General features: G+C 43.7%; 2 protein-coding genes across 4 annotated transcripts in view; one reads left to right on the top strand and one right to left on the bottom strand.

Annotated features, from left to right (window-relative positions):
* Positions 1-95: 95 nt before the first annotated feature.
* On the top strand, positions 96-14661 carry znf526 (zinc finger protein 526). 3 transcript variants are annotated; one of them, XM_034221667.1, is made up of 8 exons: positions 96-439; positions 1924-2360; positions 4201-4379; positions 9498-9593; positions 9673-10433; positions 10565-10733; positions 10826-12376; positions 14104-14661. In XM_034221667.1, exons 2-8 carry the CDS (start codon positions 2063-2065, stop codon positions 14275-14277), a joined length of 3228 nt encoding a protein of 1075 aa, XP_034077558.1. In that variant the 5' UTR covers positions 96-439; positions 1924-2062; the 3' UTR covers positions 14278-14661. The 3 variants fall into 3 exon arrangements, with proteins under 3 accessions (XP_034077558.1, XP_034077559.1, XP_034077560.1); XM_034221668.1 differs by having other exon boundaries at positions 96-886; XM_034221669.1 differs by lacking the exon at positions 96-439 and having other exon boundaries at positions 893-2360.
* Positions 14662-16254: 1593 nt separating this feature from the next.
* The window catches only part of cicb (capicua transcriptional repressor b), a 45192-nt gene continuing 44827 nt past the window's right edge, over positions 16255-16619 (bottom strand). The window contains 1 exon segment of the mRNA XM_034221592.1: positions 16255-16619. This exon segment is cut by the window's right edge and continues 1505 nt beyond it. The gene's annotated coding sequence lies outside the window, so the exon portion shown is untranslated.

Here is a 16619-nt window from a genome sequence, read left to right as displayed (position 1 = left end):
TTCCTCTAACAGTCGACAAAAAACTACAATACCCAGCAGTAAAACTCAGTTTATGATCGACAGTCAGCCCATCCAATCACAGACTCGGACATTTTGAGACTACCGCATTGGGCGGGACTTCGTATCACAAGAATGGAGTCGATCGGCGGACAAACGCTTCATTTCACGCATTGAAATGACATTTTCCCACGGACATGTTTCATATTTAATTATTTCCAAGCCATACATGGTAACACGGGACTAACAGAAAGGGCATACGCTTTGTGTGACCGGAGAGGGGTGAACACACGAGGGATCGTCCAACGAGAGTAAATGAGAGCTAAAGGGAAAGAAGGGCCCGCCGTCGCAGCCGTTGAGCTTCGGGGAAAAGTGGGTAGCGCCGCCTGACGGACCGCCGAACCGGGGAGCCGCCGTCAGGAAACCGCGGTGCCGAAAACAGGTCTGCATTATCGGAGGGAGCGCCGCCAACAGCTCTCCATATGCCATGGCACACTGTACAGAATGATATGAATCACATTTGGAAGAAACATCAGACAATGACTTGCAAGTTGTTAATGAGTGGCGCTCGTGTTGTTAGCATTAGAGGGCCAACGGCTATCTGGCTAACGGCTGAACAGTGCGATGTTTTATCGCGGGGTTATTTAAAAATGATGAATGTAAACACTGTTGATTCTTTTAATTGTACATACTAATAACGCATGTATCGTTGAGAGTAACATTGAAGTCATGTAGGCTATTACTCGTTCGATGGCTGGTTCATAACTGCTACTTTAGTATTGTTGCTTAATCATTGGTTCCCAAACTTTTTCAGTCAGGCCCCCCCTTGGGTAATTGGAAATATTTTCGGGACCCCCCCCCCCCCCCAACCCGGTTCCCATCTATATTGGTAGGATTAATTGTATATTGTTGTAAAAACATTTTCTCTGCTGATAATAAGAAGATACAAAGATCCACCTATACTTTTATTATGGATTACACATGAACAAAAGTGCTTGTAATAGATACTGTGAATTAATTTGGCCTAATTAAAACTGGTTGGCCTTCTTCCCTGAGTAGTAGATTTTTAAATTCAAATTTCTTTAAGGAAAATATATGAATTAACTACAATTTCTACTGCAGGTTGCAAACCACACATCACTTTACCATTCCTATTCCACACATAGCTCATCAATGACTTGTGTGTGCTTGCTTTCCCTTGCAGGTCTTCTCAAACCGGGGCTGTTGTTTTGAGACTGCCTCTCAGTTCATTCTCAATGTTCAGCTTTGATCTGTATTTGGTTTTGATGGCAGCAACAGCAGAAAAAGCCTATTCACACAAGTAGGATGTTGCAAAAGGCAGCATTATGCCCACAGCTCTCTGACCAATGAGATATTTTCGAGCAGTGTTTGTTTACAATTTAATAATAATAATACATTTGATTTATATAGCACACTTTAAAAACAACGTCATCACTCAAGGTGCTTCACAAAGCTAAAAGGAGAAAATAATAAAATCTTCCCGCCACCCCCCTGCAGTACCTCCGCGACCCACCAGGGGTCGCGCACCACAGTTTGAAAAGCACTGGTGTAAAGTAACTAAGTACATTTACTCAAGTACTGTACTAAAGTATACTTTTGAGGTACTTGTAGTTATCTTGAGTATTTGCATTTTATGTTACACTTTACTTCTACTCCTTTACTTCTACTCCACCAAAACTCAGAGGTTAATATTGTACTTTCACTCCACTACAGTTACTTTTCAGATATAGATAAATGAGAAACAATATGATCAACACTTAAATACGACTTTAGCTACACATGCTACCCAGCAGTAAATAAAGTACTTTACATGAGTTCCACCTTTACCAGCAATACACCAAGTACAAGATCTGATTACTTTTCACCCTCTGTTGCTTTAACATTGTAATGTTTTGTTTACCACAGATGTGCACCTACACTGGCCTTCTTGATGACACAGTCTTAATTCATTGGACACAGCGGAGAAATTCCACACCAAGACATCATCTTTCATCAAACCCTTGACACCAACATTAGACACACATTAATACACACAAACACCAGCATGGAGGAGCAGCAGGAGGAGACAGAGTATGTGGAGCACCAGTACATGTGCAGCGAGTGCCACGAGCTCTTCAACACCCTGGAGGATGTGCTGATCCACCAGCAGATCCACACGGGCCAAGAAGGTGATGGAGAAGGAGAGGGAGGGGAGGTCATGCACTTCGAGGGCGTCCCAGAGCTGGGGCAGACCCAGCAGTACCAGTGTCTGGAGTGTGGGGCCCTGCTGGTGAACCCAGAGGAGCTGCTGCAGCACCAGGAGATGCACATGAGGGAGGCGGGGATGGAGGTCGAGCACCAAGGTGAGATGAGATTGTGTGTATTTTGAGCAATCAATAAAACATGGATTTTGTCCAGACATTGGTTGGGATATTTTCTATTCTATATGTATTTATAATTGCACCATTAGGTTCTCGAACAATTTTTTTTCATTTTTTTCATTCTTTAATTAGAAGACAGTTGAGGACATTTCACCAGTTGCAATGAAATATACTTGCAGTTACAGGGAGTAGTAGACATCTGCAATAAGGGAACAGTATACATTGAAACCCTCAGCTTCTCATTGCCCTCTTTTTTTTCTGATGTGCATCTTATACAATGTTAGGTTCTCAAGCTATTTCATTTAATTGAGCGCTGTTTGTATGTTGCATTGCTGGAGGAGTATATTATTTTTAAGATGTTCATTTCCAACAACGACGCTGTAGATAGATAGATAGGTAGATGGGTGGGTGGATGGATTGATTGATTGATTGATAGATAGGTAGGTAGGTGGATAGGTAGGTAGGTGGATAGGTAGGTAGGTGGATAGGTAGGTAGGTGGATGGATAGGTAGGTAGATGGGTAGGTAGATAGATAGATGGATAGGTAGGTAGGTAGATAAGTAGATAGATGGGTAGGTAGGTAGATAGATGGATGGATAGGTAGGTAGATAGATGGATGGATAGGTAGATAGATGGATAGGTAGATAGATAGATGGATAGGTAGGTAGATAGATGGATGGATAGGTAGATAGGTAGGTAGGTAGATATATGGATGGATAGGTAGGTAGACAGATAGATGGATGGATAGGTAGGTTGGTAGGTAGATGGGTAGATAGATAGGTAGGTAGGTAGATAGATAGATGGATAGGTAGGTAGACAGATAGATGGATGGATAGGTAGGTAGATGGATAGGTAGGTAGATAGATAGATGGATGGATAGGTAGGTAGATGGATAGGTAGGTAGATATATGGATGGATAGGTAGGTAGATATATGGATGGATAGGTAGGTAGACAGATAGATGGATGGATAGGTAGGTAGGTAGGTAGATATATGGATGGATAGGTAGGTAGACAGATAGATGGATGGATAGGTAGGTTGGTAGGTAGATGGGTAGATAGATAGATAGGTAGGTAGGTAGATGGATAGGTAGGTAGATAGATGGATAGGTAGGTAGGTAGATAGATGGATGGATAGGTAGGTAGACAGATAGATGGATGGATAGGTAGGTTGGTAGGTAGGTAGATAGATAGATGGATAGGTAGGTAGATAGGTAGATAGATAGATGGATGGATAGGTAGGTAGATGGATAGATAGGTAGATGGATAGGTAGGTAGGTAGATGGATGGATGGATGGATAGGTAGGTAGATAGATAGATGGATGGATAGGTAGGTAGGTAGATCGATGGATGGATAGGTAGGTAGGTTGGTTGGTAGGTAGATAGGTAGGTAGGTTGGTAGGTAAGTAGATAGATGGATGGATAGGTAGGTAGATAGATGGATGGATGGATGGATAGGTAGATGGGTGGATAGGTAGGTTGGTTGGTAGGTAGATAGATGGGTACTTTATTGATCTCAATTTGGGAAATGTTTGCGTTGCAGCAGCATAAAAAACACAAGGCAATGTACATAAGAGAAATTAAGACACTGTCCAAAATATTTCTGAAATAAAATTAAAAAAATTACAATTAAAAAAAAAAGTAAAATAAAAAGTAGCAGTTGTGCATATGACAATAAAGGCTTTGAATTTTGAATCTGCATTGCCGATGCAACATATAAAGAGACGAGCAAACAGTAGCATAAGTAAAATATATTAAAGGTGAAGTGACAGTTAGCATAGTGAGACACAACACTAACTGTCAGTGTGTATGACTGTCTTTCAGAGCTGTGTGAGGTTTTGGAGACAGAGGAAGGGTCCGAGGGTCAGATGTCGGGGCCCGTTCAGTACCAGTGTCTGGACTGTCTGGCTCTCTTTGACTCCCCGGACACTTGGCTGGAGCATCGGAGGACGCACAGCAGGAGCAGCACGCACAGCAACGCGCAGAGCAACACAGAGATCATGGTGAGGAGAATTATTGAACGAATGAATCAGAGTTCCCGTTAGAATATTTTTTTGTCGGTCAAAATGTCCGTTAAAGTTTAAATCTTCCAGACAAAATTAGAAAAGAGCCGGTCAAAGGTCTTCTTTGTTATTTATTGAGCTTTAAAACAAATTGATATCATTCGATATTAAACAAACTAATTATAGTAGATTAACTACATTATTCAAAAGCGTACAGTAATTTACAATAACACGGGAATAATAAACGGAGCGCTCTCTCCCTCCTGACAGCCCGTCAGTATCATGCAGCTCGCGGATCCAGTAATGAGTGACCAGACAGTAAAAAGAAACATATCTATAACTAGTTACGGTAGTTTGAGAGGTAACTAAAATAGCTATGTGTGATATTCTAACCTGAAGTGTGTGTTTTGTTCCGCCCACCGCTGATCATGCAGAGCTGCGTGTCGACTCGTCAGCAGCAGCTGATCTCTCTCTCCCGTCAGATTAGACTTCACTCGCGTTTATGTCCATATCGATCAGATCCAGCTAGTTCTAGCTAATGATATGACTACCTGCTTATTAAAAGACACCTAAACAATAAGTGTCGCTATGCAACTGGGTGAGGCCACAAAGTATAGCGCAGCATTATGCATTTGTTTACATGCCCACCGGAACCCCGAGGCATTACCAACAGATCAACGCACAATCAACCCATACAGGACATCTCTTTCTCCACATTACGTGTTAGACATTAGAATTGACTATTCTTGTCTGTCACATACTCTTCTTGTCTGTCACATAAGTGGCGCAACTGAAGCGGTATTGCGCTAAGGGGAAATTATTTTGACCGGAGAGATTTAGATTTGACACGTTCACATCTTTGAACTAGATTTATGTTCAGTATGAAAGGAATCGTCCTCTTCATTAATAGTTTTTGTCCTAGATCAGGGGTGCCCAACCAGTCGATCGCGGGGAGATTCCCAGTCGATCGCGTGATGTGTCTAAAATTAGAACAACAATATTCTGTTTTATCGTTAATGTCCTATAACATAATTTTCCTGTGCCAGAATAATGAACTTGAACGCATCAAAGCTTTGTGATTGGCCGGCGTGACCCCATGTGTCGGGGCGTGGCTGGTGGGCAGTGGGCACTATTTCGCTGACATTGTCCGTGTCAACCATGGTGTCAACACTCAACAACAGGAGTGACAGTCCGCACACACACAGGACCGCAATTATGGCAGAAGCAAAAAAGCCCAAAATATATAATTCTCACTCCGAGTGGGAGGATGAATATTTCTGTATCTATTCTAATTCAAAGTCCATCTGTCTCATCTGCAATGCGAGCGTGGCTTTATCGAAGAAGGGTAATTTAGGAGCGGCATTTCAAAACAGTGCACAAACGCTACGAGACGGAATTCCCTCCTAATTCTGCCATACGCTCCAAAAGGGGAGGGGCCTGAGAGGACAGCTAAATGCACAGCAGTCCATTTTCACCAGGCCCAACAACAAGAGCAAGGCTGCTACCAGAGCATCTTATCGTGTCAGTCACGTTCTTGAGAAACACATGAAGGCGAAGTTGTGAAAGAAGCTTTCCTGGAGGCTGCTGATGCGCTTTTTGGGGGACAGTAAAAATAACATTTCAACAGGTTTTTGATATAATAAAAACTCAAGTTAGATAACGTTATTAATCAGCTGTAAGTTTTTGTTTGTTTGAACTTATTCATTATAATTATTGTACAAAATGGTATAAGAATGCAAACTTAAATTGATTATAGTCTATTATCAATTCAGGTTAAGAAACTAGTGTTGCTTGCATCCTATTAAAGGCATTTATTTTTATAATCTACTAAAATGCAACAAAAAAAGGGTTTGATTCTATTAATGTTGTCTTTTTTATTGCACTTTGGCAGCAGATTCCTGTAGCTTCAGATCTGAGTTGTCTTATTAGTAAGCCTAATTTTAATGGCAAAGAAAGAGTTCAGAGTATTTTCTTTTTGTCCTGTGTCATATGTGGCAGCACTGTTCAATGTTTCTTGAAAACATTACCCACTGTAGTGACGTGTGAATGAACTCCAACTCTGTATCAACAACACTGTTGTGTAACTTCAGTTAAATACTTGTATGTGTGTAGATTAGAAAGAGGATAAAGGATCTGCAGTATTTTATGGAGTATTAATCGTACAAAGGTCAGTTTTATACAAGTAGAAGTGTGTATTTACCTGGCAGTAGGCTGTCAGTAACTACGCCTCTCTATTTGGACTGGTAGATCTCGGCAGACTGGCAACTTTAAAAGTAGCTCTCGGTTCAAAAAAGGTTGGGCACCCCTGCCCTAGACTATCGAAGCAGCGTTTGTGTGCATGGAGGCGGCAAACACTGAGGTCGATTCTCATTGTAGAGGGAAGGTGATGGTGGAACAACCGTACATGTGAGCTGTACATTTGGTAACGGCTGTAATTTACGCATAAACTTTCCACTGTGCTGAGCCAGCATGCACAGCTCAAAAGCTCTGCACGGTGAAGACACTTGGAACGTTTCTGACTTTACATTCACTTCATGAGGTTGAGAGTGCATTCAAAGTGCTTCAAAGTGAAGCATTTATCTCAACGAGCCTCTGGTTTTGTGTTGGCCAGCACAGATTGGTTTGCTGCAACTGCACTGTAATTTCAGGAAATACTAGTTTGAGTGGTTGTTACGCAAACACCACAGTCCTCGGCTTCAAGCATTTTTAGAGAATCAAAACACATGAATCAGATTGCCTGGATGATAGAATAACATTCAAGCTTCACTTCACCTCTTGAGCCAAAAACATCTGCAAGAAACCGCGTCTGAGGGCTTCTTAACATTTAACGACCTATGAATGTGTCATCCCCACTTAACGGGAAGAAACTCAGCTCACCGACGATATTAACCATTCTTACCGAAACAAAACACAACTCTAACGCCTCTGAATTAGCCCTGAGCGGGAAAATGCTAACGCACTTAGCATAGAACTCACGGTAGAAATACTTTATTACTTATCGGATCTGCACAAACAAGATATCAGATTAAAGCTGGGATTCCACAGATTCTAGACGTATAAGTATCATCAATGAGCGATCAAAACCTGCGGCAGCTCAGGCAAACCCAGACAACACGTAGCTTTACGGAGCCAACACGGCAAATATGTCTTACCTTTGCTGTTATTCTGATCAAAAGTTGTGTTCAATGGCATTTAAACGATAACAACGCTGCTGAAGGTTAATCCAATGTGTCTGTGTCACTTTGAAATGATTACTGATAATTAGGGATGCACGATATTGGTTTTTTGAAACCGATACCGATAACTTCCTGCTTCTCAAGACCAATACCGATTACCGATAATAATATAATATATATATATATATTAAATGTACCTGTAGTTTTTGCACACCTGGTGGTAAAAGAAAGACTAGTAGTGAGCAAATGACATGAGCATTACTACTATGAACAAAACAAAGCCAAGAACAGTTTTGACTCTCGTCAAGCGCCATCACTTCTATGATGAAGTTAGAGATCGTTTTAGCCCTGGGGTCGTCTCTGGTAAACTTCTTGCCTTTTTCAAAAGCCTCGTTGATAGGTGAAAGCCCCGGTGCCTTTGCAGCTGGCTTTGGATTCGCCGCTAGTTTAGCAGCGCAGGCGTCTTCGTACGCTTTTAACACACCATCGTAGCGATGGCGATGTTTCAGGTGACTAATCAGGTTGGAAGTATTATAGCTCGTTGCCTTTTTCCCTCCTCGTGGAACTTCTGCATTTGTTAATACAAATAGCAAGCGAACTATCTAACTCTGAAACTTTGAAATAGTCCCATACTACCGACGACATGTTTGTTTACTGTCCTGGCTTCACGGCCGCACACCATTTACGTCACAGCCAGGCATGAGTTAGGGAGCGCTGGATTTGTGAAGAACTCCCCTCTTCCTAAACCACTAATACCACAGTACTGGCAAACCGGGAGGAGCCGAGTGAAAAACAAGCGCCCCTCACCCCAATCCACCCACACCGCAGTATTTCTTATTTTTTTTTACCCAAAAAATATATTGTATATTATCGGGGCTATTAATACTGTTATCGGGATGACGTCATAATTCCTAATATCGGACCGATAATTATCGTGCATCCCTAATGATAATCCATCATTCCATTTTTGTCAAAAACTGAGATTTCATATTAGCTGCTATTCGAGCTACAACCCAGCTTCCGGTTTTGGGCAAACTGCGTGGGCATCACTCTCACTCCTCAATGGAAATGTTTAGATGAACTTTCCCTCGATTCTATTGGCTCTAACGGTTAAAAAGACGTGTCAATCATCAAAATCGATCAATGGGTTCCAGAGATATGGAAAATGACCCCAGAAGTGTTTTTGTTGTTTTGCATCGATCTTTACACAGGGTACTTTTTATATGTTATAGTTTGGATTCCTAAAGCTTTTATTCTACTCTCCCATCATTCAAGGGTTTTCACTATAAGTCATGTTTTCTTTTTGGACGGACACTATAATTTACATTTTTACTATGTTCAATCTGAATTTAGTTTAAAATAAAAACATCTATATTGATTCTGAATGTTCTACATCCAGCTCCCAGATGTAACCTTGCTTTGAGAACAAAGATTATTAATGTACCCCTTTTAGAAGATAGAGTCATTTGTTCTGGGAATGTCATTTTCGAGCCGGAGACCTGAAAACAGGCTCGGGGCTAACAGGTTGATTGCATGCACTACATTGATTGAATATAAAATGGTTACCGATCGTCCTTTTTTTAAATCATTGAAAGCTTGTGAATATAAAGAAGAAAATATCAAGGCCTTGAACGTTTTTGAAAATAGACCAAAACAGACACGTTGAAAGTGCTTACATATATATATTTTGTGCAAGACTAAAAACAAATATTGTAATGTTTTTTTACTAACGTCGATCATTTTAAAATACTTTTACACTGTCTCCATGTCCCTGCAATAGCTTGATTGTTTTCTACAAAAATAATTCACTTTAATGCGATTCTCAAACTTTGCTGTTTTTGGTTCCTAAATGTAGGAAAGTTAAGCAGAAAGACTTTGAATTTGAGCGTTAAGAAGCTGTGGGAACCCAAACATGTAATAATCTGTGTGTTTTTGGCAACAGGAGTATGTGCTGCAGGAGGACGGCACCATCACTCCTCTGAACAACGTGCAGAACTACGTGCTGAGTGAGCAGCAGGCGGGGGAGATCCTGGCGCAGGTACCTGGGGAATGTTAACAGAAAGCCAGAGGAGTTCAATCAGAAAGAGGTTTGAAGGTCATTTCTGTGTGTTTCCCAGGTTCTCGCTCAGCAGCAGCTGCAACAGCAGACACGTCAGTCTGTCTTCAAACCTGCGGCCCCCTCCCGCTCCACCCTGTTGCCCCCGGTGACGGCGGCCCCCGGCTCTGCCACCATGCACCTGCAGATCCTCACCGCTCAGGCTCTGGCAGATAACTCCTCCTCGCCCAGCCAGCGCCGCTCCAAGCTGCCCCCCCTGCTGCCTGCGCTGGGCCGGGGGTCCTCGGGGGTCCTGGAGAACGGGGTGCAGAGACTGGAGTTAAGGTTGGCCCCCAGCGTGAGGGAGGAGCAGCAGGCCACAGAGGTGCTGGTCATCCACCCGTATGAGTGCTCAGAATGCTCCCTTCTCTTCCAGACGCCGGAGGACTTCCTCCAGCACCAGGGGGAGCACTTCCTCTGTCAGGACAAAGAGAGCGGGGAGCCAGGCGTCATGAGCAGCTTCGAGGAGGTGCGGGGGAGGGAGGAGGCGACGACAGAGAAGGTGGAGGACATTAGGATCAGAGTGGCAGAGAAGAAAGCCGCAGTCTGGGCCAAGCCCCAAAAGTGTGAACTCTGCAGCCGCACGTTCACCTCCGTCAACAGGCTGGCGGCTCACAGGCGCGTGCACGAGCAGGGCACGCACGAGTGCCCCGAGTGTGGCAAGGTGTTCAAGAAGGCCACCTCCATGCAGACACACATGCGCACACACTCGGGCGTGGCCAGGTATCTGTGTGTGGACTGTGGCACCGGCTTCACCACTGAGATGACTCTGATCATGCACAGGTAAGATATATCTACTGATCTCTACTATGGATCAAGGCTGTACTGAAGTGCTTGAATCTTAAAAGCTTTATTCTTAAAACCGTATATTTGTAATCACTTCTGTTTTATCTTTTCCTCCCGGTGTCTTGCAGGAAGTCCCACATTGCAGACCCCCTCCACAAGTGTCAGTTCTGCAACAAAACCTTCACCAACATGACCAAGTACCTCTACCACCGCAGAACCCACCTCAACCGCGACTCCGCCCTCACACCAGCCCCCATTCACCGCAATTCAGCTGACACACCAGCCCCTACCTCCACGGTAGTAACATAAGCAGACGCCCCTCCAAATTAGTTCACAACCTCAGAGTAACAACAGCATTTCATTTTACTTATGCTTGTTATTTTCTGTAGGTCTTGGCTCCAAGAAGAGTGTCTCTCTCTACCCTCGCCATCCTACAGAGGGCGAGAGAGAAGAACTCACACACTACTGAGCTGAAGATCAACATACTGACTTCTCACAAGGAGGAAGAGATGGGTACACCTGGACAAGATCCAGAAATGACAGGAGGAGAAGGGGAGCGGCAGGGAGAAGACATTGAAATTGAGGTGTCTGCCCCACCTGAAGGCACCACCATCGAGCCCCAGCAGGAGAAGTCTGTCACTAACTCTGCCCCCCTGGGTGACACCGGAGGAGGCGTCAAAGCTATTGTCGCTCCACCTGCCTCATCAGACAAAACCTCTTTCTCCTGTCGTACTTGCTCCAAGACCTTCCCCTCCCAGCTGCAGCTCGTTCACCATCGCCGCAAGACCCACGTCACCGAGCGCAGCTTCATGTGTGGCATCTGCGGAAAGACTTTTAAGAAGCAGATCCATGTGCGCAACCACATCCGCACCCACACCGGGGAGCGTCCCTTCCAGTGCTCCGAATGCGGGAAAACATTCTCGTTTCTCGCCAACCTCACCAGGCACACACTCGTCCACTCGGGCGTGCGTCCGTACCGCTGCGACGTCTGCCACCTCTCCTTCTCCCAGTCGTCCAACCTCCGTCATCACAGCCTGCTGCACTCCAGCGCAGCCACGCTCTGCTGCCCCGACTGCCCCGCCACCTTCCGCTGGCCTACTAAGTTAGCTGCTCATCGCTACACCCAACACCAGGGGTCTCCGGCGCCTTTCCCGTGTCCCCACTGCGAGGCCGGCTTCCTGACCCGGAGACAGAGAGAGGGACACTTTCTGGAGCTGCACCCCACCCTGGTGCAGCCCGGTACGGGGACAGAAGAGGACAAAGAAACAGAAGCAGTGGCGGGGAAAGATCTGAGCTCAAAGCCCTCCACCTCAGCAGAGACAGAATCAGGGGATTCAAGCGGTCTCTCGCGTGGGGGTTTAGATTGTAATATTTGTGGGAAGAAGCTCAATTCTCCCGCCAACCTGCGACTCCACAGACTGAGTCACTTCTCTTTGGGCCCCGGGCGAACGCGCTGCGCCACAGGGAAGAGAACCAAAACCCACCAGTGTCCCATCTGTGGAAAACTGTTTGTGTCTTCGTCGGGAGTCGCACTTCACCAGAGGGTCCACACCGGGGAGCGGCCCTTCCCCTGCCAAGAGTGCGGCAAGCGCTTCCGTCAGAACACACACCTGCGGGAGCACCTGCGCACACACTCGGGCGAGCGTCCGTTCCGCTGTGAGGTGTGTGGGAAGGGCTTCATCCAGAGCATGCACCTGGTGGAGCACCGGCGCACACACACGGGCGAGCGGCCGCACGTCTGCCCGCTGTGTGGCAAAGCCTTCAAGACCTTCTCCAACCTGAGGAACCACAAGAAGACGCACGCCCGGCAGCAGAGGCTGGACGAAGCGGCCGTCGCCATGGAGACCAGCTCTGCTGTGGCCGTGGTCGACCCGGCGACGGTGGAGCTGGCTAACGGGCAGCCGCAGATCATCCAGATACAGACCTCAGATCTGCAGCAGGTCAGAATGAACATCCTACTCTTAAATCTCTGGAAAAAAAGCCATTTAGTTTTTTCTGGTTAACCATTAAAGGAGTAGCTAACCCACAAAATTACTATTTGTATAGGTTTCTGGAAAAAGGCCTCAGAGGTTTAAGAAGAATACCAGAACTGGCTATTCTTCTTGAACATCCTACTCTCAAATCTCTGACAAAAACATAAAACTTTCATCAGAAAAGCACGTCATTAGCTGGGCCAAGTTTAGTTATATTAAAGCACATGTGTCAAACTCGAGGCCCGGGGGCCAAATCAGGCCCTTGGTGGATTTAATTTCGGCCCGCAGGATAATTTCTAATTACTATTAGATCTGGCCCGCCGGTATATTGCACGCACACCTTCACTCCATCCTGAGGGTCTCCTCAGCTCAGAGCCTGAGCCCAAACATTGATGACCTTGCCCCCAAGATGAGATGCCAAGTATCTGAGCTAGCTTCACAGAGCAGCACACTGAGTTTAATGGATGTTTCCTTCTGCACGGCAACAGGGCATGTTTGGTTTGTTCTTTGAGGGAAATAGTTTTTTTGAAGCTGTTGTTGGCCTGTGGAAAAATGTACTCATAAGAAATGACTCTGCAGATAGAGCCATAAGAAATGAATGCAACTGATTATTTAATGTTGTTTTTATAGGCAATAATTTAAGCTTTGTTAGTTCCAGGTTTAATATGTGCAATGAGTTCATTTCAATACGTTTTGCAATAAACATTGAACCACCTCGACTAGTACCCATTTTTTAATTTTGGCCCACTGTGTATTTGAGTTTGACCCCCCTTTAAAGGAATAGCTAACCCACAAAATTACTATTTGTATAACAATTATTCACTTTGAATTGCTGAGAAACCTTTCTAGCAGGCCTCCAAGGTGAAAGTGGACTGGCTATTTGAAAGCTCCTGTTATTCAAAGTCGTTCAGTACATTCAGACGTTATCCTCATTTATCCACTCGCATGCTCACTTCTTCCCAAAAGAGCTCGGATTATACTGCAGGAGTTGTGAGTTAGTAGACAGAAGTATTGATGAAGTGTTGCTGTTGTTAACCAAGCCCCCATTCATAAAGACTTCTTCTCTTTTTTGTATTCTTTGTTTAAAGATAACTCCGAGTAATGAATATACAATTTCACCATTTTGTGGGTGGGCAAAATGTAACATTTAAAAGGATGAAACTGAAACAGCACCTTTAAATATCTGCGTACTTGACTTACAGACAGCTTTAGTTATGCATAGAGCAAAACACAGAATACAGCCAGAAAATATACAAAACGAATTTGTTTTAATTTCAGAGGATCATAGGAGGAAATGAAATGTTAAGCATCAGTTTGCACGTACTACTTTAAAGCAGAGGAGTGTCTCTTGGCGTAAAGAAGTGGAATTATTTGCCGAATGATTTAAAGGGCTGTAATAAAATGTTTAAGAAAATGTATAAAGAAAGTGTAATTAGACATGAAGTTGACTTTTGATTGGGTTTTATGTTTCAGTATTTGTAAGCGACTGAGACTGAAAGAATATTGCTTTATCAAACAGGCAGGTCAAATACATTTTCTTCTCCCTGCTCCTTCCCACCATGCGCTTTAAAAAAACAACAACTAGGATAAGTGTACATGTTTTGTTTTAAAAATAACTTCCATGTGTGGAATAAACAAATGAATCAATACAACTTCCTGCTGTCAGTTGAACTGCTTCTGCTTCCTCCTCTCAGACGCAGAGCACTCCGACCATCATGTGTAACGAGTTCGGGGAGACGATCGCCATCATCGAGACGAGCGAGGGGGGGGTGCTGCCGCTGGAGCAGGCGCTGGAGATCTATCACAGCGCTCTGGAGAACGGCCTGGCCATGGATACGGTCTCTGTGGACGCACTGCAGCTCCTCTGAGGACAAAGACACACTTTACTCACTGAGTTCAGTCTGAAGTCGGACTCTAACGAAGGCTACTGACGGGTTCAGCTTCCACTTCAGACTCACTGGAACCAGATGATTAAGTACTGCAGGATAAGATATAACATGTCAGAATTGATGTTAAGTTAAGCAAACAGACCAAAGTAATTAATCTTCTACTTTTTATGAGGGATCAGTATTGATGTTATGGAAATTAAAGATCGAGCAATCGTTATGAATGGCACAAATGTGAAATTTGTATGATTCATTTTTATCATTAATGTATGAAACGGGATGTGATTTTTCTTCTGTTAAAAGGTTTGACGTGCTGTTGTGTGTATATATAAGTGAAATAAATAAATGTTTTTTCATGATTTGAAACCCTGGAGCTCATTAAACACAGCCATGTTTTAAAGTTTACATATCTAACGTCAACCAAGCCCCCAGGAAGTGCGCCGGACTCTGTGCCCATTATTCGTAGTGTCCAAACGACGGTACTGCAACTTCCGTATCAGTCCGTGACGTCACCCGGCCTAAAACAACTTTTTCCCATTGACTAACATGGGGAAAGAGACGTCTGTAAATCGGTGAATAATTCTTTTTTAACTAAATAAACTACCCAGTATTAACTATTGTTTAGCCCTTATTAGAATCATTCGGTCCTTAAAGTTGTAAAATGCACTAAAAGCCGAATTTAGATTTATTTTCTCTCCATTAATTCTACTGAGCCGAGTGGGAGCTCGGGGGGCGGGGCTTAAGGGGCGCATGCTCTGTGACTGCACATACGGGTTCTTCTCAAGCCTCCAGGAAGTGCGCCGGACTCTGATGAAAATATTCGTTGTGGCCAAACGGCGGTACTACACTTCCGTATCAGTCGCTGGGCCCGGAAAGACTTTTTCCCATTGACTAACATTGGGAAAGAGACGTCTGTAAATCGTTGGATACTTTTTTTAACTAAATAAATTACCCAGTATGAACACTTGTATAGCCCTTATTAAAAACATTCGGTCCTCAAGTTGTAAAATGTGTTAACGTTATTCTGAGTTATTTTCCTCGGCATTATGAACGCGCATCTAACCCACGGGACCGCGCCGCCCGGCACGTTCATGTGACGTGTTCAGTACTACATGAGTTTTACCTTTACCCATGGATGCACAATAAGAACGGATTATATGAATACTTTCGTGACGTTTCACTCTCTCAAAAGTTGGGCCATTTTGTCTTCATGCTCCAATGAGCAGCTCTCATAGGAATGAACGAGACCCCGCCTCCCACGCTGTATCCAGTTCTTATTATACATCCATGACGTCAACTAGTAGAGATAATGTGAGCTTCACTTCATGAGCCTGTTACAGTTAAAGGGACAGAATACAAAGTTAAAAAATACACATGTTCCTAATGCCTTTAGTTTATAACCATCACAACACACCTACATGAAACTGCTCACAACACAGCGGTGGATTATCTTAAGTAACGCGGTTAACATTTCTCTTTCCTTGGCCAGTGAGCGAGAGTGTTTTACTTCCATTATATTTGAGGAAAAGGCACATATGTTAGATAAAAGGCAGGGAAGAAATTCATATAATAGCAAGAAATGGTTATAAGACACCGTATCGGCTTACATTTTTGATATGTTTATTTTTGGTTTAAAAGGCTTCATGAAATTACTGATCCTACCAGACTGTTCGATTATTTACCTTAACCTACTATTATTTCAACATGACATCTTTATGTATGAAAGACATCAAAAAGTGCATTTTGCATGATCGGTAAGCTTTCCCCCACCAACGCTAGCACAGAACAACTGATTGAAAAAGAGCACTACGGATCAGAGGAAAGTATTTGATTTTGCGGGGATATATTCCTTTAAAAAATAAAAAGTTGCTGGAAAATAAACGTTGCCTTTGTCCCTCACCCCTGATTGTATCTCGGCTAAAGTAAAACCCGTTCTCCACATTGCCAGCGATAAAACACTTTAATTGAACACCTATTTTTATTTGCATACTGAAAGATACAGATACAAACTTAAATTATTCATATAAATTCCTCTCCTGTACCGGAACAGCAAAACAACGGGTAGAACACAAAAACATTAATAGCCATATTTATTATTTGTTTTTTTTCCATGTCATGTGTTTTACCTTGGGTAATGCGTTTCTTAAAAGTCAATGACAGATTTTCCCTTATCAATAATATAACGAGTCGACTGACTCTACAGTAATTATTTACAACACACCAAGTCTTGCACAAAGACACAACCAGTAGATCCCACCGCTCGCTTTGATTCATCACCCTCCCTCTCTTCCTCCAGTTTCCTCTCCGCACGTCTGAAAAAGGTC

Source organism: Gymnodraco acuticeps, unplaced genomic scaffold (assembly GCF_902827175.1).
Source record: "Gymnodraco acuticeps unplaced genomic scaffold, fGymAcu1.1, whole genome shotgun sequence".
In the NCBI taxonomy this organism is placed as follows: Eukaryota; Metazoa; Chordata; class Actinopteri; order Perciformes; family Bathydraconidae; genus Gymnodraco; species Gymnodraco acuticeps.
The sequence above is the reverse complement of the archived record's forward strand: the minus strand, read 5'-3'. Positions and strand labels throughout refer to the sequence as shown.